We start from the raw sequence: 26356 nt of genomic DNA, 5'->3' as shown, positions 1-26356 counted from the left end.
CTAACAAGAGGAGGGTGTTATTTTGTTAGCGAATGTACTCAACAGGTACCACTAATGCTACATATATCAAATAAAAAGCTGGATGTTCTGTCACTAAGATTCCAGTTCCAGCTGAAATGCCAAGAGTTTTGGCATTACCATCTGCCAGTGAGATTAACAGGGCAATTCACAGTCAATTCGTGTTCTTTCGTCAATTGAGAGATTTTTGTAATGATGTATTATTTACTGTCATTACACACAACTTCAGGGAGAAAAGCTTCTCAGATTAGAATGGTGTTTCCAGACCTTATGAGGTGCTGTGGATTACTTGGCTAAATTTAAAAAACTGAGGCTGAAAAAGGGGAAGAAAGGAAGTTACACACAGGTAAAAGCATAGTGGAGATGAACTATGCTAGCTTTGATGGAATACAAAACATCAACCAAGGATGGAGATCATAGCAAGCAAAGAAACGGGATGAAATAAACAAAATGCATTATTCAAGTAGAAGAGATCAGGGTTTGTTGTTACTGTGATCACCGGGGGAACTGGAGAGTTTGTTGCAGCTGAAGAGAGAGATTTTTTGCTCTCAGGATTCACCAGTGCCACTTTCCATTTTTTATCCTTCCCAAGTCACAGGAATTTCATGGAAATGATGAGGAAAGGCAGAGGAAGGTGGCCCAGCTCAGGGCTAGAAGGGTAACTAGTCTCAGCTAGGAAACCTGGAGACACAACAGGCTAAGAATGCAGCGTTACTAATGAGGAAGCTCAGGTTTATCAAGCGTAGCTCCAGCCACCTGGGGATATTCTCTTTCCAAGTCATTCACCATTGTTATTTCATTTTGCATGTTTATATATTTACCGTTGTTAAACTCACAAATATTTTGACTGGCAGTGAGTTGGCATGACTAGTAGTTTCTGCTTGGGCAATCCTGGATTACCAAGGATGCTTGTGCTCAGGACTGAGGTGTGCTGACAACACATGATCTTATAATGCTAAATCTGAGTCAGTCCGTGCATCTTGGCTTTCATGAATATTAAACTGGCCCTCGAACTTGCCTCAAAAAAGAAGAGATACAGTTCGACGTAGGCTTTGTATAATGCAGCTCCAGTAGTGCAAATAATTTCAGGTTACTACAGCATGCTCTTCCACTCCACCCTTAAAATAAGGTTTTTGGTGAGAACATTGTTACGTAAGGCTGCGACGAGATTTGGAACAATAGTAATTATCCAACTTGCCACTTATTTTTAACACCTAGGATGGAAGGCACTGGAATTCTGAACGACAATATTCAAAGAACGAAGCACAGCAGTGAATCTATTGTATCACAATGAAATCTGATTCAGTATTAGGTTAAAAATAAGGTCAGGTTATTATTTGTAACTAGCTATTACTAATAATACACTTGTTAACCCCAGTGAAACAAAGTCATGATCTAAGAATAAATGTTCCTATGCAGTGAATATATCACAGTTCTCCTTTGTCCTTTAGCTCATACACAAATAGATTGCAAAAGAAATTTTCCCTCCTCAGTCTCTCTATTCAGAGGAAGCATTTAAAGCAACAGCCAGGGCACGGCACTGCTAGGAGCTGAGCTTGGGAACTGATGCTGAGCTGGGCAGCAAGGCAGTAGTTTAACCAAGGCATCTTTAGCAGGTTACATGTACCTGTTTTGTCACTTAAGACATCTGTAGTATCTCCAAACAATATGGGTATTATATTAGCATGCTTCTAAAAGTCATGGGTACAATTCTTCCCAACTGGGAAGATTCATGCTTCCTTCTCTACAAGATACTGGCAGTGCTATGAAGAAAACACGTATTTACCTAGCAGGAAAGTGAAAGAGGAATACAGCACGTCTTCTTGCTCCAGTCCTTTTTTTTTTTTTTGCAGTCTTGTTATAGCTTAAGTCTCCGGTTGCTTGGCCCTGATGAAGGTCAACAGGACAGGAACTGTGATGTAGTATTAACTGAAGAGTAGAAATCTGAAGGAAAATAAAAGACAAAAAAATGCAATGGCTATAAGAGACAGAGAATCTCATTCACTCAAATAAATATGCTACCGAATGCCTACATCACTTAGGTGTTGCCTGTCTTAAGAGTAAGAGGAGCTCCAGGACAAGACAGTCAAGAAAATAATCACAGAAAAGAGGTTAGAGTCCTTTCTGCTGGCTGAACTGCACTGTGTATTTCTGAATTGCAACAGCACTTTGCACAGGCACAGTCAAAGAGCAGAAATGTTATGACAGCAGTGGGTAAAAAGTCTCAGAGAGTTCAGGCTTAGTACCCTTAGGTCTGCAGGTATGGTAACTCAGTCCTCCTGGACTCACAGGCATTTAATAGGATTGTAGGATTCCAAAGAAAACAATCCTCATTACAGACCTGAAGCCTCCTCAGCTACACTAGCCAGCTGCCTGCTTTTGCATTAGTTACCACATTTTGCTGTAAGCCCGTGCACCAAGGTAAGAAGATAAAATACATCCTGCAGAGGTTTTACCTATAAATCAGACGCTGCATTGTGTTCGAGACTTCACAAAAGCGAGCAGTGCAGTCCCCCACTAAGATGTCGCAACATTGGTTAAAAAAAAAAAAAAAAGCAAAGCACCTCTTAAAAGATCCTCATTTTTCAGATTCCTAAAGCTTGTTTCATGTTATCTCCAAGACAACTGGTTGTATGTATTAATAATTTGTTGTGGGCCCGTGTGCCTAAACATTCCTCATGGAAATAAAATGCTGAACACAAGGAGAGCATTTCCAAAGAAAGTACTTGTAATGTGAGCTACGCTGATCCGAGCACGACACCGGCACCAGCAAGCCCCAAGCCTTCTAGCACAAGCTGAGCAGGACGTTTCACAGACGTTTCCATCATTGGTTTAAAGGGGAGGAATTTAAGCACATCCCCAAGTATTTATTGAACTGCAGCCTCTACTCTCTTGACTCGAAATGCTTCTGTCACGTTTGGCAAGTCATTTAACTTCGGTGTTTGTTTCCTCAATGGGGCTGAAATCATGTATTTGGCAACCTGGCAACACCAGCGATGGCATTTGTCCTGCCTGTGGTAGTATTTGTAAAGAGCTCTCAAGATCTTAAAATGTTACGTTGACACATCACATTTACAGAACTGAGGAAGAGCATGGGCACGTGCAGCACAGACAGGCGGTGCTGTGCCTGTCTGACGGCACAGAGCAGGACACAGAGCATCAGCAGTGCGCGACAAGAGTTTTGTTCTGCTTCAAACATGCAGGATTTGAAAGATTTTTTTGGTTTGAAAGCCAAGCATGTCAGGCAGGTACTGCTGATCGCTCATATTGGTGAGATAAGAAAAATTAAGGACAAAATCTTTAAGGTCCCTTCCAACCCAAACCATACTGTGATTCGACGATACGAAAAATATGCTAGTAAAACCATTAGATTGTTATTATTTTTTTAATTATTCTAAATGAACCAACTTTTTTTTTGACTTACTGTTAATGTTAAAATATCACCCTTTTATACTTTTTAGTTCTGAAAATATATATTGGCAGGTGACCCATCCTCTGGAATTTCTTCAGTTTTTCAAAATATCAAGAATCCAGACTTTATGAATGAACACCCCTGCCCTAGCTTTTTTTGACTAGGGCATATCTGCGTTTATTGATTTGGAAACGTAACTGGCAGTCACTTTGTAACAACTTCTTTCAGTAAGACCATAAACTTCCTGATTTCTGTACAACACCAGAGCGAACTTTGAACTAGCAAATTTCAGTATGCTTTGTGGTATATGAGGTGATTAATAATGAGATTCCTCCCTTTACAGAAAGCGTTTAAAGGAACTTTTAGAGTGAGTAGGCCTCTGGTAATAGAAGGCCTCTGGTATTAGTACTATTAGTGATGTCACTGATTTTGTCACGCGCTATCTGGACTCTGGAATGAGTCAAATATACAGAAATAATATTTGCTCACGCTGACGTAACACAAATAGCTGACATAAATAGCTTTTTGTCTAGTTCCCACCTTATGCAATCGTTCTGCTAACCACAAGATTTCTCTAACCTAAAGGGACAGCCGAGACACAAAACGTACTGTATTTTGTCTCGGGAAGTGGCCAGTATCTGAACACACAATGTACGTTTCTGGCTTCCCTTGATCAGGAAAGTCCCTTTGCCCACAAAGTGCCCACAAAGGCAGTTGACTTCTACAGTGAAGTATCAACTGCTACACCCTTTGCTTACAAAAAAAAAAAAAAGCATTAATCCAAGAAGTGAGCCCCAACGTTACGAGTTGCCACCTTTCGATGGCATAGCATGGGCTTTTAATTCCGCATTTAGCACTGGAACACCATAGCAACAGGCACTTTGTACATACGTTGGCAGATAACACAGAACTAGTTAAATATTCGCGGAGAGATAAATATGAAGAAAACCAATGTATGTGTTGCTTACTTACAACGGCTCATCGACACTGCGGTCGCTTATTGTATGACGCCATGCAGCATAAATCGGCACGGTTTGAACACCTGGCTCTCTTATACTACCAGGGAAAGGTTGGTGTTACCGCAGGAACCGGCAAAACGATTGCAACTGCTAACGTACCTGTCAACAAATCTGAGACTGATTTCAGACTGTTACACAATGACTTGGCACTATAGATGGTTTTGCAAAAAAACAACAAAAAAAAAGTTGAATAACCTACAACAGAATCGCAGCCAGCTCGAATAGTTAACCTTTTTCAGAAATGCCACAAATATGAAACACTTGTCACTGACTCAAACGCTAGGCCTGCCTACAGCAGCACGGTCGATCCTTGAGTCATCGTGGCAACCCCACCCAGCAGCGCTCCTCAGCTACAAACCACACACGCGCACACGCCTGGCATGTATTCACTCACTAAGTATTATTGCTGCCATCTCACAGTTCAGTTTAATCTGTCTGTATATCTGAAGTACAGACAAACCCCCAGCTTGTGCAACGCAGCAGGTATTCTTTCATTATTTCACTTTCCTTTGAAGGCTCAGATAACCATCGGAGAGAGAAGAGAGAAGCAACCACGATTCGCTGAACTATTGATTGTGACTCTCAAGTAGGGGGAAGGAAAGAGATCTGACTTCTGATCGAAATACAGTTTCCAGGCTACTCGAAACAGTGTGAGGACAAGTTTGGGACAGAGATGGAAACCAAAATTTTCCCCTTCTATGCAAATGTCCAGATAATTAATGCAGAATGTTCCTGTGCTGTCTGAATTCTCTTCCAGTCAATGGCACAGCTCCAGCTGCAAGCACAGAGTGCTGAAACCCCCACCCCTCCTAACGCAGGGTTTATGTTGTTAGTTGGGAGCTACATCTGAGTCTTCTAAAACATTAAAGGTTCCTTTCTTCAGTGAGCACTCTAACACTAGGCTCCTGTGAACCTACGGTAGGTTTGGGAACCATCGTGTGTGCTTTAATGACAGCAGTGACCATTATTGCTATCTGTAAGGAACCTCGTCTCATCCACGTTACCTGTGCTTTCTCCACACCTATCAGATAAAACGTCACAGGACGTTGGTTGTAGTCCCATAAGGAAATAAGCCAAGTTCATAGTTTCCTGCTGCTGAGAAGGTTTTATTTCTTCTCCCTCCCTCTGTCCTACTCCAGAAGCACAGCCTGCTGTGGGCAACGCAGCCCTGACCCCTTTTTGAGCACCAGTGCACCCACAGACAGACCATCTCCAGAGCTCCCTTCTGGCCTAGCCCCTTCTGTGATTCTGACCCCACACATCTGTGCCTGCTCAAACACTTCTACACCTACATAACGAAGCAGACAAGCATACAATGCAGAAAAAATACCCTTTGAACTAGGTCAGCACTTCTGACCACTCATTTTTGCCGGCAACAGGAGTGGAATAGTGTAAGGGTGGGACTGGGACCAGGGACATGTTCCCGTCAGCCTCAAGCGACCACCTGATAGCAGAAAACACCTTGTTCTGGATCACAGTTAGCCTCTAACAACGTGCTGAAACATTTATTTCTCCTGAGACCGAGGCACAGAGTACCAAAATTGTAGGTTCAGATACTTCTGAATGTTGTGGAAAGTAAATAGAAAAATAGCAGTAATTAGTATGTTTTTGCAGTCAGGAACATAAGTAAGGTTGAGACCAGGAGGAATTCAGAGAATCCATTTGAGTTTCACCACAAATTCCACTATCTCTACGGAAAACATAAAGCTAAATATGGTCTTAAAACACCTTACTATGCCAGAAGGCCAACAGTTATAAGAAAATAAACTTTTAACTTGGCGAGTCACATAAAAGATGATGTTATTGCTTTATGTTCTTCACTTTCATTTGTTCAAGATTATTTTAGGGGTATTATGGAAGATGTGTCACAAAGTAATTTTGCAATTTTTCAGTTCAAGTTTAAATTACACTTTTCCTTCCACTACTTTAAATACAAAACTAAGAACATCCGAAGATGCAAACCTATGTAAGCAATACGATGTTCTGGGAAAAAATGAAACACCTGAGGTAGGGCGTGCAAACAAGTGTGCCTATTAGGCCAGTATGACACCAAGACACCGAGACCAATCTACGAAAGCAAGCATTCTTTCCCCTTTGCTCATTATTTGTTAACTCGCTTCAATAGTAGGCAAAGAATTTAACAATTTAGAGTCCCTACAAGGCAAACCCTGACAGAGACAATGGACACTTATTAACTGGGAAAAGTCCTCGTTGATTTGGGCATTTCAACAGGGTGTATTTTGTCCAAAGTTTGAACTACTTTATTGATGCTTTTTAAGCTGATCATTCCATGCATTTTTGAAGATATTTTAGGGAAATATTTCATTAACTAGTACCCCTATTAGTTAGGATGCAAATCAATAAAAAATGTAGTCCATTTCACTTAATAGATTTATGTTTCTTTCACTCCTTTTCCTTACTTACCTATTACTTATCTCTTACTGATATTTCTCTTTTAGACAGTAAGCAAGTGTCCGAATACACTGAGGTAACTGAGGCCCACCACTAGCACCCTGTATTTTGCTGAAAGCTTCCACCGAACCTTGCTCGTTTTTTTCTCCCAAATGCTTACCACAAACACACGAGCTTCCCAAGACCCCTTTCATTATGTTTTTTAAGACAAGAAACGCAGCATAATACCAGCACCGCCTTAACGCTTCAGTTTCGCGATTAAACTGAGGACACCCACCCCGGGAGCAGCCGGCACCAGCAGCCCCCGCCTCCCAGGAGGACACAGCGTTCGGAGTCCGGGCTGCCCGGCTGGGGGGAGCTTCCACAAACCCCCTGCCCCGTCAGTGTCCCCTCAGGGCCGGGCGGAACCGAGCAGAGTCGCCCCCCCCGCCCCAAGTCCCCTCAGGCACTGGGCGGGAAACCGCCCCTCGCCACCACCCCGTGCGCGCATGCGCGGGCAGCTCCTCACCCCCCCCCCCCCCCCATTAATGCCGCGCGGCATCGCGCACGCGCACGCCCCCCTCAGCGCGGCTCAGCCCCCGCCTCTCGCAGGCATCGCGCAGGCTCGGCGCTGCGCATGCGCGTTCTCCTCCCGCGACGCCCCCCCCCCCCCCCCGAGTAGTGGAAGCCGAGGCGGTGACGTCAGGCGCGGCGGCCATTACACGCCGCGGTGCGAAGCGAGCGGCAGCGCTGCCGTGCGCAGGGCCCCGCTCCCGCTCCGCGTCCCCACCGCAGCCTGGCCGCGCCCGGCCGCCGTTGGGTCGCTAGGGGGGGGGGCTCCGGGGCGGTGAGCGGCAGCTAGGCGGGGAGTAGCATCAGGAGAAAGGAGGAGGAGGAGGCGGCGGCGGCGGCGGCGGCTGAGCGGGATGGAGGAGAAGGTGTTCACCAAGGAGCTCGACCAGTGGGTGGAGCAGCTCAACGAGTGCAAGCAGCTGTCCGAGGGGCAGGTGAAGAGCCTCTGCGAGAAGGTGAGGGGGGCGAGGCGCGGCGTGAGGCGGCGGGGGGCAACGGGGCCCTCAGGGAGGCGCTGCCGTGGTGAGGGCACCGCGGGATGAGGCGTCCGCAGCGGGGACGGGGCTCCCCGGGCGGCTCCCGGTGGCTCCGGGGGGGGTCCCTGTGGGGACGGAGCCGGAGCCGGGACCGAGCCGCGGTCCCCGGCGGCAGCTGCGCGGCGCTCGGGGCCTGGCCCCGCCTCCCGCCTTTGCAGCGCCTCCTAAAATGGCGCCGCGGCCGCGGAGACCCCCGGGCGCCGCCGCCGCCATCCCGGACACGGCCCCGGGCCCCGAGGCTGTGAAGGGTCGGCGTGTGCCGGCCCCTCGGGCCCCGAGCGGCGCGGTGTGCCGGCCTGACGCGGCCGCGGTTAGAAAGCGAAGGGCTGCTGCCGTGGAAATGAAGGCTGGGGGGAGAAATAGCGAGCCTCGAGGGGCGCCGAGCTGCTGCGCGAACGTCGCAGCTTTGGTTTTCGGGATAAAAAATAAGCGCGGGGTTATTTATAGCTGAAACCGAAGGGTGGGTTACCTCCGGGGCTTGGTTTCTGGGGATAAAATCCGAGGTTTTGTGAAACAGATCAGCGTGCATAGCTGTTAATTTTGGTGGTGGCTGGTGAAGGGCGGTGGGATTTGATGGCAGAACGCTGCCCTGATCGCTCCGCTTGTGCTCAGGAAGGTCTTAAAATCAGCCCCGGGTAGGTCATCTCCTGGAAATTACAGGAAATACTAGCTGCAGCAAAACCTAAGTATGTTTTCCAATAAGATTCTAATCCTGAATGTGATTAAAATTTAGTAGCTGAGGATTTTTTTTTGGTTACTGGAGTTTTTGTATTCTTACACTTCTAGATTAATATTTTGGGGGGTAACTAGAAATTGAGGAATGTGGAAAGTTATTGACGTACTTGACTCTAAAGAAGTCCATGTACCTACCACAGGAAGAAATGAGGATATTTTAAGTTTGGCATAGTGCCTTCAAATACTACAGCGTGTTGTTTTAGGAGCAAATTGTTTCCAGAGGACTATGAACTTACTAAATAAAATGGAGTGCCTTTGGCTAAATGGGTGCTACTTGAGTCCAGATTTTAGTTGACTAGTATTCCACCAGCAACTTAAAATCACATTTGTTAGATACGGCTTGTGTGTTTTTAAATCTTGTTGCCAGCAAGAAGCAGTATAGCTGCCTGCTCATTTTTCACGTGTGTCTCATGACAATGGTCCAGCTTCTTCCTTGAATGAATTTGAGGAGGTAAGTAGTCCATTTGCCATCGTTTATAAAATGATGCTGGTACAGGATTCTGAATACTGCGTGAATGGATATTTTTTGAGGTTGTATGATAAGCTGAAAAAACATGACAAATATCCAAAAAAAAAAACCCTCTGAAATTACAGGGTGTTTTGGATAGGTGAGAAGTAGGCATGCCATTAGGAATTCTCTTCAAAAGATACTATAGTCCTACTCATGGTTGTGTGAGGTTGGGAGGTGGAGTTTTCATTTTTCCCTAATGAAGAATGGAAATAAGCTTTATTTCTGGGTAAATGCATGATGCTTAACACCAAAATAGATTCTTAACACTAGGGAGGAAAAATAGCCCAACATGAAGTATTTCTGATAAGTCCAAGACAAGGGATCACAAGGCATGCCAGCTCTATAGAAGCAGCAAACTCTGTTTGGGCTGAAGGAAAGAATGATAAAGGTGACTAGGTCTGCAGGAATGATGTATTTTGATAAGGATCTGTGGGAACTAGGTTACAGAAAGCTGTGTGTCTGCCCACCCTATGCTGTGATGAGAGATCACAAAAACAGGAGAGAAATCTACGTGAAATATATCATTTAGCAGCAGTGCCTCAAGTTGGCATTTGAGCCAGCTCCAGAACAAAGGTAGTATTTCTTCGGGTAGCGTGATACTGTGCTGGAGATGAAATTCCCTCTCTGACCAGTTTGCGGTCAGCACTTTGCAGTACAGCCGCGTGGCTGTTTGTGTTCAGGCAAGACGATTTGTTGCTGATAACTACAGGTGGATTTACTGGGACTTCCTGCTGGTACGAGGTAAGGTTCTACACGATCGCTGACGCAAGGAATTGGAGGTAGTCCCCAGCAGTCCAAGCTCTCCATTGTCTTCTCTGTCCCCTCTGGCGGCTGTCCGTGCTCCCAGAAGCAGGGCATTTGTTGAGTTCTGTGCCCTTCTGCTGAGGGACAGCAGTTACCATGTTTCCAGGCTTCCAGCACCAACTCTCAGCAGCTACTGAGTTGTGCTTCATGTTTTGATTGTTGTAAGTAGTTGCGTGTATGAAATCACACCCAAAGGTTATATTTTCCATGAAGAGCTTAATGCGTTAAGGGCAGCGTCAAGTCCAGCTACTGTTCCACACGGCAGGTGAAGACCCTGTCAGGTACACGCTGTCATCCTGCGCGGCACTGTAGCTGGGACTCGTTAGGGAAGGAAAAAAATCCTTGCAAGGTTTTTCCCCCATAATACTATTTGATTAGATGATCTTCCTGACTGGTATTTCTGGATCTGCTGGGGCTTCGTGTGTGCAGACTGGTGCCTATCTAACAGGGCTAAGCCTAAGGGCTCCGTTGTGTTTCAGTATTGATAACAAAAGAACCTAACAGCTATTTGCAAACGCAGTATAACGCAGCATAGTAACTACATCTGGCCATTCAAGCATCCCAGTTACTTTCTTGGTGCATCCTGTGTCATGCCTGGTTACCTCGGTGATGGTGGTGGTGCTAACTGGGTAGAGATGTCTTCTAGGAATAACTTGTACCCTTCCATAATAGCTGCTTTCACAGAGGAGTTGAAAAAATGTGACCCTCTGAGTGGCAGCTAAGTTACATAGCCTTAATAAATGCTATATATTTTGTTACATCAGTGACAGATTGTGTGTTAAGTATTTGGTAAGTGACCTTTGAGGAATTGGTACCAGTATTTATTTATCCTGCAGTCCATGTGACAGGCATCAGCCACGCTTGCCCTGTTAACACTGAATTGTTTCTTGAGTGCTGTCTTTGTACAGAGGAGAAAGGAAGTCCTTTATTGCCAGGTGAGGCTTTTTTCCGCAGGCCATTTAGAATGAAAGAAAGCTGTTTTGGAGTGCTGTATGGAAAGCCATGCTTCGTGAGGGAAGAGGGAAATGGTCCCAGTGGGGGTGTGGAACAGTGCTCAGGAAGGTGGGGTGGCAGGCTAAAATTGCACAAAGGTTGAATTTGTGGTTGGAGTCTCCAGTGGTTATTTCAGAGTGTACCTAGTGCAGGTGGAGGGAGAAGTATCAGTGTCTCTCTGCTGGAAATACTAGTCTGAGTGGGTTTTGACCTTCCATCCAGTTTTTAGAAAAAGACGAGCCGATCGTATGCTGTGGAGAATCTTTGGGCTCTCTTTCTCTGCATTTCAGTTACTAGTAAAATACGTCTGCATAGGCGGTGTTGCTATCTAAAAATTTTAACGGGAATGAAGGGCTGATACTGGTGAACACTGTTTCAGAAACCTTGATTCAAGCCTTGTCTCCCGCAGCTTTTGATCTGTAACAATATTCTTGTTCACATTTGCTATTTGATTTGTCACCATTGCTAATTTCATGGTATAAATGTTTCTGGGCCATACTGGTCTCTGGTACGTGCCTTGTCAATGGTGTATTTTTCTCACTTTTTTCCTGTTGCGGAACTTCCACCTTTGTTTAGCAGCACATCTTCCAAGTTAGATTTGCCGAGACTTGCTCAGATGAGAACAGACCAAACGTGTACTCACGGCAGCTGTATGATCTGCTGGGGCTCCTTCCTTTAGGTGCCCGAGTTGCAGGAGGTCAGTATGTTACCGATGGAGCTTTCAGGTCAAAAGAAAAACCTGCAGTCAAAGTTCAGCTCTTCTATTGCATAGGTCTGGCAAACCTTAAAGCGTACTTCTGTGTTGGAAGGTATTACTGCTCTGAGACCTCTGCCCCACTTCTTCAGTGTCCCTGTCCCTCTGTGTTGTTGAGTTACCTGTGTGAGCTGCCTGGCGTTTGCCAGAAGTGAATAGGCTAAACTGCCCCCGCTGCACTTGCCGGGCCTTCTGCATTGGCTAGCTCTTGTGTTCCCAAACCTTCACGTGTAACCATCACACAGCTGGCTGTCAGTCTGCCCGTGATTATTGTAAAAATGGATGTCCCTGTCTGAAGTTGCTATAGATGAGCCCAAAAAATCTGCCCTAACAGAGTTCTCAGCTAGTGACAGGTTTGATGTCGTGGGCTTTGTGCAGGATGAGTTCTGTGTCCCCGCAGCCCTATCCCTGGCAGAAGAGTGGGGGTCTGGAAGGCAGGACATTTCAGTTCCTCCTTGCTACCGCATTGGCTTATGGATTCACCAAAAAAACAAACTGCTCATGGCATGAGGGGGCTGTGGGAGACCAGGACGTGGTTTAGGATTCCTTTCTTACTACCTCATTGAATATACCTGGGGATAGAGCCATTAATGATGATCCATCTTTGAACAGTTGCAAGTGAAAAGCTCTTTGTGACATTTTAATAACTGTTTTAGATTTTTGTGAAACGCTTCCACAAAAAAAAAGTCCTTGCACTCCCAGTGCTTGTTCCTGTGATGGTTTGTAATATGAAATGGAAAATGTCCCTTCACACAAAAGGCATTTGAGGTGTCAACCTTGCCAGCCTTCTCACCTAGTTCTGGTTGTAACACTCAGGGCGTGTGTGAGAATTTAGTCTTGTGTATGCCAATTCCTCTGCCTTCAACAGCTTTCTTTATTCTATTTTATGAAATTCTGTAAAACTGAGTTGTGCTGGCATTAGTAATTTTTTGATTTGTTTTAACTCACAATACCCACTGTAATCAAATAAGAGCAAAAGGTATTTTCTTGTTCTAAAAGTCATTTGGGGCATAGCTTAAGAAAACAGAAGCGAGCGTTTGTAAGTCAGAGCAAGTTCCTACTTGAGGCTGTACCAGTGAAAGGCTAACGACGTGGCTGAGGCTGTAGATTGATGTCCCCTTCCAGATCTACCTGTGGTGAAGCTGTTGCCTCCTCAGAGCTGATGGCAGTGCTGCTCTGAGATTGCTCCCTAGCCATCCTCAGTTAGTCATCCGGGCTGCCTTAAACAGCGTAATAACCTAACCTGTCTGGCTTTGTCTGGCGTGAGTTAGGGAGGCCTTGTACAAACAGCTGTGCTAAGAGGCTCGGAGGAGCAGTGATTAAATTTCCCTTCTCACCTAGGGACCCTTAAACACTACACCTACGTTCAATAACACAGTTGTTGCTCCAGACTTCTTTCTTTAGGCAGTATGTTAAGCTGGAAAAAAAACAGGTAGTTTATTCCTGGCTAAAGAGCAAATACTGGAGCTCAACTGCTTGCTAGTCAGGTCCTCCATTTCAGCAGAGTGTATGGAAAATACCTTCCGATACAGGTGGTGCATCCTTATCCTTGCTCGTGGGTTTTGAAGTAGGAATGCTCGGTTATGCCTACCTGAGCCTTCCAGCCAGTATTCTGAACGTACTTTGAATGTAACTACAACCACAGCTTGGCGTGGTGATTTGAGCAGAAGAGTTTTAAAAAAAATAAAAATAAAAACCTTTCGAGTTTACCATCTGCTGGGTTAGCTTCATGTATCAGGCGTAGCTAGTTTGGGAATAGCTTCAGTCTATTTCTTCTTAAAACAGCTCGAATGATACGAAATGAATTCAGCTTGCTTGCGTGGACAGGACCGAAGACCATCTCTCCGTAAGTGGTCAGCTGTGTGCGTTAGTGCTGCTGCTCTGTTACTTGGAACTCCAGTGTAGACAGGAAGGCGTCTGGTTTTCTCGGTTTGTTTGGCCTCTAGGACATTTTTAAAGATTTTTTTCCTAGACTTTTAAATTCAAAGTGAAGGACACAAAGATTTCTTAAATGATGCGAAATGATGACATTGAATCCTTTTGGAGGAGCACCTTTCCTGTCCTCATTTTCTATCTGGGCTTGTCCACTATTGATACCTAAATAGCACTTGCCCTTTTCTTCTCCCAAATCTGTTTCCAAAGGAAGGAGCATTCTTTTCAGATATCCTTACCTATGGAAGACTACTAATGACTTTTCCAAATTGAAGTTGAGGGGAATATCAAGGCTGTAAACAGTGTCAGTCATTGCTTTGCAATACAAAGAAATAGAATTATTTAGCAGAAGTTTACTGCTTGTGTGCTTCTTTTAATAGACCTTCTGGAATTTACAGGAGAAGGCAGGTTGTCTTGTTCACTCTTACATGCATTTCTGCCGTTAGGGTTATTCTTTTCGTTGACCAACATCTTGTGTGTAATCGGTCTCTCTTCTAACCAGATAGAAATTGCTGGAAGAGTAGGGTAGCCGTACCGCTGCGGCGTGGTGAAGGATGCTTTGCTGTGTTCTGTGGAACATGAAGCTGAGCACATTTCGTGTTTTGGGGGTCAGTTAACTGCCTGTTCATGGTTCACTGACAAACGGCCATTGATATATCTATTGATATACAGGCCACTGTACTTTCATTTTGTACACTTTCGGTTTGAATACAGCTTCCGAGTTCAGTTGTTAGCTCTGTTTGCTGAGTCCCGAGCAAATGAAGGGCTACAAATAGTGGTCACGTCGTGACACATGTTGCCACAAGCTGCGCCGTGACCCTTCGGTCAGGCACGCTGTGTTGCCTTCACCGAGCTCCAAGCCTTTGGCATTGCTTGCAGTGAATGTCGGAAATGGTGGCATCGGTGCTACTGCCGAAACCAAAGAGAAAGTAGGTGGGGATGTCATCTGCTTCAGTCCTGGGAAAAGAGTATTTTGCTGCTGTTGCGACGCCTGTGTTGGATGGGAGTCCTGGTTTTACTTGCTTTGGACTACTAAGTAGTTAAATGTCAATGGGGAGCTTTGTGTTTTACTTTGATTCCTACTTACACATTCACATTGAACTCCTTAGCGGATTCTGCAGTTCAGAATAAAGCAGGTCCCATTTGTGTCATGCCATCTGACTGCTGTCTTACCATCCCCACAAGAGTGACATTAGAGACCTGATTTCTCTACTTGCGTTAAAAAAGCCAGGCAGTGAAAGCAAACACCTTTTGCTCTAACAGCGAGCCCCCTTTGGGCTGAGCATCCTCTTTGCCCTGCAAGTAGGGGGTGGGGTTGGGGAAGGAAACACAAATGTCTTTACAGAAGACTTGCTGACTGTAATGGGTGACTTTGCCTGAAAGAGATTCCAGGTCCAAGCAATGATGCTGGCCAGCTCAAACCAGCCTTCATCCCAATTAGCTGATCGTTGGCCCTTTAGTCACTTCCTGTGCATCTTGACAGCAGGAAATTATGGGTGTGGTTGAAGCCTTCGATCTCATCAAAATATCTTTGTGGTAACTACCGATATAATTTTGTCTTGGTTACAGCAGATGCCTCTCCACACGGGCTTTACTAGACAGCACGGTGGTTTGCAGGTGTGAGCTCTGGGCTTCCAAGAACGAGGTATTACAGACGGGAGCTGTGTCGTATAATTAAAATAATGGCTATATTTCCTTTACAAAGTCAGTGATAATCTTTTGATAAATGCTTTATAGCACTGATTCAGCCTTACGCAGCAGTTTCAAGCATTGTTTTACAGTTCTGTGAAGCCACAGCGATGTTTCCTGCTTTTTTTATGTACCCCGCAGTTCCTCAGCATAGATCGTTGGTTTGAGCTATCAGAGCTTCTGCTAGAAGTTGATGATCTAAGAAAAGAGTAGGAGTAAAAAGAAACACATCGTGTGTTCTGGAAACCCAGTGGGATTTGGGTACAGGTGAATTTAGGAGAACGAATTCTGAGAGGTAAGGTGGTTGATGGATTCTGCTCATCAGGCAAACTTGTCCTCAGCATAGAGCGAGCTGAGAGTGGCTGGATGACAGCCCTTAAGGCACTTGGCTCTGAGCCTTAATCTGTGCTGTTTGGGATAAAAATCTGGGCTGAGAACAAGGGAAATCGGAGATACCTCTGCAGGTAACTCCTACCTTTCATTAGATAGAATTCTGCGGATCTGGAAATAAAATGCAGAGGTTACTTGAATCGTGCACTCCTAAAGCAACGAAGCTAGTCTTTTTTGTTTTAAGAACAGTTGTTTTTTTTTTACATATGAGATGTGCTTCGTAAACAAAGTCAACAAAACAGTGCTTCACTGTTCATCCTTGCATTTAGAAGATGTGCAGCAGTCCAGGAATATTTTAATCCTCAAATAGGAAGCTTTGTTTTCATCCTGTAATGCTTGCGTTCATTAGTGCAAATTTATTTTTTTCTTGTGCCTTCAAACCAATACTGGTTGCAGTCTTGTTGTCTTCTGGGTGGTTTTGAATTGTACAAGTTGCCTTTTTTCCCAGAAAAAGTTTGAGTAAGCAGGTAGTTCAAATACCAAGTATAAATGAACTTCAGTCACTATGACTAAGGTGAAGTGTATTGGCTATGTGCTTATTGTTTGAACTTTGAGATGGTTTCTAAGTATAGCACAGGGCTTTTCGTGTCAGCAACTGGTTATGATGGATTTTCCTTCTGGGATTTTTTTTCTTTGTGCAATTGTCAGTGTCTCATAGCTGCGTATATTTTCTGCATTAGACTTTATTGGTGCTTAGCTGTAAAATTAGTATCTATCACCTTGAAATAATGGGCTCTTTTCAGCCTGTATTCATTTGAATGCTTTTAATTTTGAAATCTGAGAGTATGTAGCACTGAAAAAAATAGTTAAGTTGATTTTGAAGTCACGAGTCTTAACAACTGGGATGTGCTATGCTTTTGACATAAACTAAAGCATCATCTGATACGTCTTTTTTTAGACTGTAGAATACCACAAATTAACCTTTGTGTGGTGTGGGGTCACTTATGAGGGTTGTAGACAAAAATAATAATAATAATCAGAGCTATCTTAGCATTAAAAACTGTTAAATGAAAAATACCTAGGAAACAAAAGCACTGGTAAGTGTTCAAGAAAAGGCGAGTTTCGGAGTTGTGTAATTGTTTATCTAGTGATAGGCGATGAAACCTGAATGTTTCAAAACGTTGGTGTCAAAATACCCTGAAGGATTGCGCTGCTGTCCTTGGCAATAGGTCACCGGGTTTCTGAAGTGCAAGGAGGTAGGTGTGTCTGTCTGTTCGCTGCTTCGCCCTCATCAGGAGGTTGGACGGAGGAGGAGTACCCAGCCCGGTGTTGAAGCTGCCGAAATGCTCCCCTGCTTCCTCGCCGGAGGGGGAGCTGCTCAGGGGGAGCCTGGCTCGTTCCGGGCAGGGAGCGGAATGAGGTGAGCAGCATCGCCCTAGGTCTTGGGGAAAGGATCGATAGAGGGGGTGAAGCCAGATGAGGTTGCAGGGCTGGTGCGTGGTCCGATACAGAGCTGGAGTCACCGATACTTAAGTAGTATTAGTAATAGCTTAACTTTGTGCAAACCGAGTTGTGAAATCCGATTGCATTGGTGTCTTACCGACGTGTGCTCTCGTAACGTTACGGTGTGTTCGGACAGTTTTGGTTTTACCCTTTTGTAGGAACTGCCCGCTTGCTGGTGCCTGTTTTCAGGGTTGTTTTCGGGGTGTTACTTTCAACGCTTCTATAGAGACAGGTATACTGCTGAAGCAGTTCGGTGTTTGCCCCTGCTAATGCTGTGGGACATAAGACTGGAAGTGGGCTAAGCAGTTCGTAAGGCAGCGTTTCGTTAAGCCTGTTCCAGGAACGTGAGAATATTTAAATTACCGCAGCAGCATTCCTTCACTGTACGATTTACACGGAGATGGCTGTTTCGCGGGTTGACCTGGAACAAACTTTTTCCATCAGAGCAGCTGTCCGACTTACCTGTGTTTGGTTGTGTGCGTATGAGTGATTTAATATTGCAAAAACTGAGGAAGCAACAGCTCCAGTGCTGAGAACGATGCAATTTGAATTTCAGTCAGCATAAAAATCTCATCCCTTTGAAAAATGGATGTTGTGTTCTTTGTGCAGTGCTCCCGGTCTGTTAAGAAAAACAGCAGTAGAAAGCATTCTAATTATAGGGTTTTTTTACATAGAAGTGCTATAGGTATTTGTAACTTTCTCTGTCAAAAGGAGAAGTACGATAGCTAATGCTTCTGGGCCTAATAGTGTATTAGGGAGGCTCGGGCTGTTAAAACACCTTCAAAACATCCGGTGAGTGTCACTGCATTAAAATGAACTTAAGTCAGACTATCTTAAAATAAATCTACACTTTTAGCATCTGCCACAAGCCAGCAGTGACCTATCTTTAGTACTAGGCACAGCATGAGTGGAAACTGTCATATGAGATTGACTTTAGGTGTAAATATGTCTGCAGAGTGATTTAACTCAGTTACTCATGCTTTAATAGCTGAAGCTCAGTGTCGTGCAGGGTGCTTTAACCGTGATTGCATTTTGCATTTCTTCCCAGCGTTGAATGAAATCTTCCTGCGTGTCCATCACGTGTTGTGGGCGCTTTTTGTATCTGAAATGGTTACCCTGGTGGTTAGCCTGGGTAATACCCGGGAGCGCTGAGCCCATTTTTGGGGGTGTCAGTCACTGTCCAGCTGGTGGCTTCTTGACTAGAGTGGAAAGTTGGACGCAGCAGCATGTTCCTTACGGGTCTGGTTCATGTCAGCACCCAATATTTAATCTCCACTTTAGATTTAAACTTCAGATCTTTCTCTCCTACCCTTCAAAAGCTCACGTTCTTCAAATGATGATATTTTTTCTACAACGTCTTAAAATACTTCTTTGCTTAGCAGGCATTTCCCGGTTGTAAAAAACAAAACGGATCCTTTTTGAATAGCAACATTGGTGCTTGGAAGGCATAGAGGGCTTGGTAATTGGTGACAAGTAAACTTGTTACTATTTTTATTTCTAATACCATCTTGATTTAGAAAATTAGTGTGGCATGTGTTCTGAGGAAAAGCTGTAACAACTGGCAGCGTGATGGGTGATACAACTGAAGTGTTCTTGTGTTATTTCCAAATCACCTTTTTGATGCTGTCTCTAGCTTGTGCTTCTTCACGTGAATTGCCTTTGTCAGCAACTTCTGTGCACACAACTTTGTGGAAAAAATGAAGAGAACAAAAACCTGTTTCTCTTTGGTTTATAAAGGGCACACTCGTGCACACTTCCAAGTTGTTCTGGGTGCAGGTGATCCGCTGTTCAAAGCTAGGTGTACGTGGGTGGCAGACGGTCATCTCTCTGAAGCAAAAACCCTCCTGGAGCTTCGGCTGGCCGTGTCCACCTCCCTGGGCGAGTCTCAGATTCGGCTATGTCTGAGTTCGGGCTTTTGAAGGGCTGGAAATTAGATATCGGCATGATTGTAGACTTATCTTTTCCAAATACTGCGCACGTCAATTCCGGCAATGGGGATTGTTGGTCTAAAGTCAGTTGTGCTTCATGGAACCACTTGTATAGAAAGTATGAGTTTTTTTAAGCTGGAAACTAACTGAAGTACCTAATTGATGCTGGGAAAGGGGGAAAAAAACAAAATAGTGTTTCATAAAGCCAAATATACTTTTAAGCAAAGATAAGCTCTTATTCCAAACACTTCAGACTCGGAAGAGGTGAGCTCATAAAGAGGGTGGGTGGTAGTGTTGCAAGTAGAGCATGCTTTGAATAAAAAGACTGTTCATGGACAATTCATCTCACAATTTCTCTTCTTTTTTTTGTTTGTTTCATAGGCTAAAGAAATTTTGACAAAAGAATCTAATGTCCAAGAAGTGCGATGTCCGGTCACAGTCTGTGGAGATGTCCACGGACAATTTCATGACCTCATGGAACTCTTCAGAATTGGAGGCAAATCACCAGACACAAATTATTTGTTTATGGGGGACTATGTTGACAGAGGCTATTATTCAGTGGAAACAGTCACATTGCTCGTAGCTCTTAAGGTAACTTTTCTTCTCAGCTGTACAAGTCTGTGTGAAGCATGTATGATCCCTATCCTGACTACACCCAATATCTGTTACGATTATGCAACATAGGTTTTTAGGTGTGAAAACTGAAATGTTGCCTATATTAGTTTTCAAGGATATTTCTGAAAAACGTAATGTTCAGGTGCAAGGCTGTATAGCTTTTTCTAAAGTGAGTGCCGCATTTTTGCGAATTGTCTAAGTAGCAATATTTAAGCATGTGCTTAGAGATGCCAGCTTAATGCACAAGTGTAGTGAAGTGAAGTCCACTAGTAACAGTGGATAAAGCTTGTAATTAATCTCAAAGTATCTGTCAGCTGAAGATCTGGCTTAATTAGTCCTTTTTCACTCTAAGATTGTAATTGAATCTTAAAGTTTTTTTTTCTTATTGTTTTATTGGCATATCATGGGGTGGGGGAAGGCAAATTCTGTTTTCTAGGAAGATGTGCCTCTGAAATATTTGTCTATTACGTTTATAGGTCCGTTACCGTGAACGTATCACAATTCTCCGAGGGAACCATGAAAGCAGGCAAATCACACAAGTATATGGTTTCTATGATGAATGTTTAAGAAAATATGGAAATGCAAACGTTTGGAAGTACTTTACAGACCTTTTTGATTACCTTCCTCTAACTGCCTTGGTGGATGGCCAGGTATGTTTAAATTTGGTGAAGTTAAATGTTACTGGCTGTGAAGGGAGCTCTTAACGCTGTATTCTGTCAGCTCTCGGCTTTCAAGTAATCTCTTGCAGATTTTTCCTGGTATTTTATACTAGGCAATTATAGTTGTACTGAAATTAATGTAAGCAAATGAAATACATCTCACATCTCTTTCAGATTTTCTGTCTACACGGTGGCCTCTCTCCATCGATAGATACACTGGATCACATCAGAGCACTTGATCGCTTGCAGGAAGTTCCCCATGAGGTACTGAAAATTAATTCCCTAAACTCATGGTGGGGTTCGTGATTCACCGTGTGTTGGATGTTTGAATATACGCACAGACAGAAAATGAAGTTCAAAGCAATGTAGCAGTTTGAAAGCACCTATTGTCTTGTACCTGCTTTCTGAAGGGAAATTGAGCAGCATGTTCTTACCTAAAGTAAGAAACAGTTTACATAGCATATCAGCAGGTACCACTAAATGATCTCAGAGGTAGGAACTATTTCTATGAAGATTCTTCATTCAGATTAACTTATTGATAGCATTTCAAGTTTAAACTGCACTAGCTTTTGCAGTTGATAGGTGAGGTTTGTTGTATTTTCTTTTTTTCCAAGTTTTAAAGCAATGCTGCAGGAAGTCGTGCAGGTGTGTGCGTGTAGGGTTTTTTTTCTTGGTTTGTGAAATACCTTCCAAATCTCTTACAGGGTCCAATGTGTGACTTGCTATGGTCAGATCCAGATGATCGTGGTGGCTGGGGAATTTCTCCTCGAGGCGCAGGTTATACGTTTGGACAGGATATTTCAGAAACCTTTAACCATGCTAACGGCCTTACGTTGGTTTCGAGAGCTCATCAGTTGGTAATGGAGGTAAGCAATACAGCCTGTGTGATTAAACTGTTGGTTGTGGAGTTGGTGCACTGATACCACACTCGGCGCACCTGGGGCGTGCATGTGCTGCTGTGACAAAAACTGCTCATCCAGCTGAGAGTCTTCCAGAAACTATTTCGACGGTGTTGGTGTGCTACTAAGTAAGTTTCTAAATTAGACAGTGGAACAAAGCTTTCTTGGGCTTCTTTCTAAAAATTTACAGCAACATTGCAAAAATGGACTTTAATTGTAGCACTTCCGTGTAGATAAAAACATTCTTGAACATAAATGTTGAGTCCCTCAATGAGAAAGTGCATGCAAATGTGTGCTTTGAAAAAATGATGTATTTGTCTTTCTTACCATGAACATGTGTTTTTGTTCTTGGTTTGTAGTTATCCCTGGAAGTTAACTTCTGATCATCAAAACCAGAACCCAGGCTTAAGTTTAAAAATACTAAGATTCAGAATAGATTGTGTAGTTCAAAATTGCTGTTTACATTTTTTTAACACTAGTGCAGTGGAGAATTCGTGCTGTTTTAATGCACTTAGCTAATGCTTACGAGAAAGAAATAGCGCAAAGTCCAAAAATCCTTTTTTCTGTTGAGAAATAAAGATTGAGCCTTAATCGTGTTTAAAAATGACACTACAAGTTCCACCTAGGGTTTTGCACACTAACTTTCAGTTTAGTAGTTAGATACTTATATGAGGTGCAACAAACGAACGTGGTTTTCATAAATACATTTATTTTCCTCTCCAGGGATACAACTGGTGCCATGATCGGAATGTAGTAACAATTTTCAGTGCTCCAAATTATTGTTACCGTTGTGGCAATCAGGCTGCGATTATGGAACTTGATGATACTCTAAAATACTCCTTGTAAGTATGTTTAAAAACTAGATTGATGTTGCCTGTGATTCTGGAACTGTTGTTGCTGACATCTGGTCTGCCAGATTAGAGTGAGACAGCGTTCATTGTATATAACTGAGGTTTAATGAAATACTACAGAGCTATGCAATCTGAAAGTAGTACCCTGTCGTACCTGAGGAAATACGCACCTGTCAGTCTAGGGCAAGAGGCAAGAATCTTGGAATTATTTAGATGTTGGGATGTTGACTTGATGAAGTTTTCAGTTAACTATCTTAACAGTAGCTTTACTAATAAATGAAGAATTGTATAAAGCATTGTGTAAATTAATCCTCTTTGACAATTACTGGAGGCTTTTATTTTCTGAACATACACTAATGTTTGACCGGTTTGAGTATTAAAGCCAAGATTAATTTCTCTCCAGTACATTGTAATAGTAATCCATGTGATAGTAATCGTAAGTCAAGTTTAAAATATGGGGGTTATAGCTACATATTAATGGGAGTGGAAGAAGTTAAACAATTGTTCTGGAAGTCTTAAATTGGTTGAAAAACTTGAAAAGGCTTGCCTTCTTTAAGACCACTGCTACGATAATTCAGACAAGATATTTGAATGTAGAAGGAATGCTTCCAGTTCCATTAATACTCTGTATGCTTTTCAGTTTGCAGTTTGACCCAGCACCGCGTAGAGGTGAACCGCATGTTACTCGTCGCACCCCAGACTACTTCCTGTAAAGAGATTTTAGACCTGTACAGTATTGCCATGAACCATATGTTGACCTAAAGAAAACGGGAAGAGCAACAGTAACTCCAAAGTGTCAGAAAATATTTAACATTCAAACTTGTTTTCACATGGACCAAAAGACGTGCCATATTCAAATACAAAGCCTCTTGTCGTCAACAACTGTGACCACTTTAGAATGAACCAGTTCATTGCATGCTGAAGCAACATTGTTGGTCAAGAAACCAGTTTCTGGCATAGCGCTATTTGTAGTTACTTTTGCTTTCTCTGAGAGACTGCAAATAATAAGATGTAGACATTAACACCTCGTGAATACATTTAACTTTCCATTTAGCTATAGCTTTATTCAGCATGACTGTAGATAAGGGTAGCAGCAAACAATCATTGAAGCTTAAAGAACATTTTTAAAATAAGTACCAAGGCCTCATATTTGTTCTGAAACTGTTTGTTTGTTTTATTTTCAGGGAATACTGTTTAATTTAATTGTATTGATTTTTTTGTCTGCACTCAGTTCCCTTTCCCACTCTTTGCCCTACCATATTGTCCCTTGTAATTGTCCAAGCATAGTGAATTCCTTCGAACAGAACTGTTTTTTTCTGTAAAACAATGTTACTGCAGGACATAGCTGCAGTGTTTTTCATAATAAACTTGTGAACTAAGTATGGAAAAATGTCAAATTCTAATTGCATCTCAGGTCAGCTCTGGTTTAACAAACTAACACGTAGCTGGATAGGTTTTACAAACCTGCCTACAAGTTTCCGCCTGAAGTACCCCACAATGAGTTGATGGAAGTGTGCTGGGAAGTTCTGGTGTTCTGGGTTCTATACCAGGGAGATGGCTGGCCCTACAGCGTCACGTAGCTGAGAACAGAGCTGGCTTGTTACTGAAATGTTGCTCTCTTCCTTCTTGGTGCTCTACTGAAACATTCAAAGACAGAAGAAAATAGGATTAAATTAATTGATTGAGCATGCCTTTTTCAAGTGTAAAACTGAGTTTGAGTTATTTCCAATGTAGGTGCTAATACTTAAAAAACCTGAAAAGCTAAGAATAAAACCAGTTTTCTAAATATTAAAGGAATAACTTGAAATTCGGTACTATGTGTATTGCCCAAGCTTCCATTCTGAAAATGAACAGTATGTGACTTGTGTTAACTTCTGTTAGTCTTCTCCTTTCTCCTAATTTGAATTCTGATTTGATTTTGTTCAAAACATTCAAATTTTTTGCCACCGTAAGGCTCATGCTTGAAACTTTTTATTGGACATATCTGAAAAAGACTGACATGGCTGTTGTTTTCATGGAGGGCTCAGTATTGTTTGGGTGCAGTGTAGACTGCAACAGAACGGAGGAATCTTTTTACACTGCTTGCTTGTAAGAGAAAATAGAGAAATATTGTGAGTGTGTAGGCCTAGTTCCAGATACTTTCTGGGGACTTCCTTGCTTTTCTGGGGTTTTCTGATAAAGGGCTGCTTAATTCTCAAACTTGCAAAGAAGACAGTTCATTTCATGAAGCATTACTTTGTGCCTTTTCTGAAAGGCTTGAGTGGTTCCTTTTCCTTTAGCAAAAATTCTGGTTTGCCCTTCAGTTTGGGCTCCAAATTATTTCAGGAGAACTCAGTCTTCTGAAGCTTGATGTCTTACAGGAAGCCGTGCACACTAAAAATAAGGCACATGTAAGGCATCCTTTTTTTGTATGTCAGGAACTTTTGCTTTGATCACTATCAAAAAAAAAATCCTTTGTAGAGAGTAGTTCAGGTTTCTTATGTTTGCCATCTCTGTATTTGTGTTTTTATAGATAGAAAGAACTTTGTACCTTTGTTGACACCATTCCTTCAAAAGGAATGACTTTGCCCTATTGCCTGTTTTCCCTGGTGCTTTAATTGGTGTGACTCATCTGCTTTGGTGGGGAGCAGTTCAGTTTTTCAGTTTCTATATACAAATACAAGCAGCTGTTAGTAAAGTCAGTGGTGACAGTCACTCCACTTTATGCACTTTTCTCTGTAATTGTGCTGTGACTGGCCATTTGTAGGCTTTTGTTTAAGAACATCACCTTGTGAACAAGGAATTGTTACTCTCATGGAGATTGGCAACCAGCAGTACTCGCCAGCTAGAAGTGTGTTTGGAAGATCCAAGAGGAGAAAACCTCAATTAGAAATAATTAGTCTGGTTATTTTGTTGGTAGCTGGCTGATTAGAAATGCATGTGAGCAAAGCTTCCTTCACTTCAAACTGCAATGGTCCAGGCTGAATGAGCATAGTTAGGATTTGTATTTGTTCCAGAGATCAGTGTTAATGTTTTCTTTTGTGTTGCGAAGACTGCTAAAAGTCCATGGAAAGCTGAAATAAGAGTAGCTGGAAATCCTGTATTTTCATCATTCAGTAATATGCCTTTTTGTTTTAAGCAGGAGAGTTAATTGTAAGGAGGGCTAATACTTGCATTTAATGTTAGAAGCAGTCATGAATGAAATAGGATGCTTTCCTACAAACAACTCTTAAACCTTTCGCTTTTTCCTTCTGTTTTTTAGAATTTGGATAGAATAAGTACAAACCTTTTGTTGTTTGACATGCTGGGAAGGGTTTTGAGCTTTCCATATTGCCCTTTACTTAAATCACACTTAGGTGGCCAAAATGCAGGATGACATTATCTGAATTTGTATATCAGACTGAAGTAAACACCCTTCATTTAGGGTGTTTACTTCTAGGTGTAGGGGCCTGTGCTTCTGCACTAAGGTGTCATTAAGTCAAAACCAAACAAAATGTTAGTACATCCTCCCCCACACAGGAAAACATCCAGTAATTTCCTTTTTTGAAAGAAGACGGAAGGATTTGAAGCCTGTAGATTTGCCAGTTTTTTTCCCTTCGTTCTCTCTCTGCCTTTCTTCCTCTGCCCATTAGGTCCCGTGCTCTGGTTCCCCTTCCTGCCCTGTCCCCCTCCCTGCTGGCTGTCCCCGAGGGCAGCCGCGTGTAGGTGCCCCTTCCCTACAAGGTGTATCAGCGCGTGTGCTTGTTGGCTCGGGCTGAAGTCAGATCGTTTCCAGCTGCTGACGCTCCTGTACAAGCTCAGTATCGCTGCTCTGCATGCTTTGGCTGCGTTACCTGTTTTAGATCTCCAGACGATACCCTGGAAGGTTACTTGACCTGCAGGCAAGTGAAGATGGACCGAGCTAGTTACCTTGTTGTTCTGTGTCTGAATGAATGGTAATTTTCCCTTGGAAAAGAGGCAGTGAGCGTGCATAGTGCTGATGAAAGCTTTGACGTTTCACCTGACTGTACTTGGGTGGTTAGTAGCAAAGGTCAGTCTGGATTGTTTTTTTTATAGTCACTGAAAGTCATTTTGATAAAGTAATTACATGGTAAGGGATGGGACGAAGTCTTTGCTCTGTCAATTTAGAAATTTGCCCTGAATCTTAAAGGCCAAAGATTTTCTCATACACAGTACAAAAAAAGTGTGCAGGTGCTAGGTTTATTTTTGGCATCTTCATCATAGT

At 43.1% G+C, this 26356-nt stretch overlaps 1 protein-coding gene across 1 annotated transcript; it reads left to right on the top strand.

The window, feature by feature from the left end:
• The first annotated feature begins 7473 nt into the window (after nt 1-7473).
• Nucleotides 7474-23542, top strand: PPP2CA (protein phosphatase 2 catalytic subunit alpha). Its single transcript, XM_035560778.1, has 7 exons — nt 7474-7868; nt 19510-19719; nt 20220-20393; nt 20577-20666; nt 21107-21268; nt 22025-22143; nt 22793-23542. The coding sequence occupies exons 1-7, from the start codon at nt 7767-7769 to the stop codon at nt 22863-22865; spliced, it is 930 nt and encodes a 309-aa protein (XP_035416671.1). The 5' UTR covers nt 7474-7766; the 3' UTR covers nt 22866-23542.
• Nucleotides 23543-26356: the final 2814 nt, after the last annotated feature.

This window comes from Cygnus atratus, chromosome 14 (genome assembly GCF_013377495.2).
Source record: "Cygnus atratus isolate AKBS03 ecotype Queensland, Australia chromosome 14, CAtr_DNAZoo_HiC_assembly, whole genome shotgun sequence".
In the NCBI taxonomy this organism is placed as follows: Eukaryota; Metazoa; Chordata; class Aves; order Anseriformes; family Anatidae; genus Cygnus; species Cygnus atratus.
Note: the sequence above shows the minus strand (reverse complement) of the source record. Positions and strands in the feature narration are given on the sequence as shown.

Excerpts from the sequence above, each read along its gene's own strand:
- PPP2CA (XM_035560778.1), top strand. The coding sequence starts at position 7,767 with ATGGAGGAGAAGGTGTTCACCAAGGAGCTCGACCAGTGGGTGGAGCAG. Across the intron at positions 19,720-20,219 it reads CATTGCTCGTAGCTCTTAAG|GTCCGTTACCGTGAACGTAT; the intron begins GTAACTTTTCTT and ends TTACGTTTATAG. Across the intron at positions 21,269-22,024 it reads CTCATCAGTTGGTAATGGAG|GGATACAACTGGTGCCATGA; the intron begins GTAAGCAATACA and ends TTTCCTCTCCAG.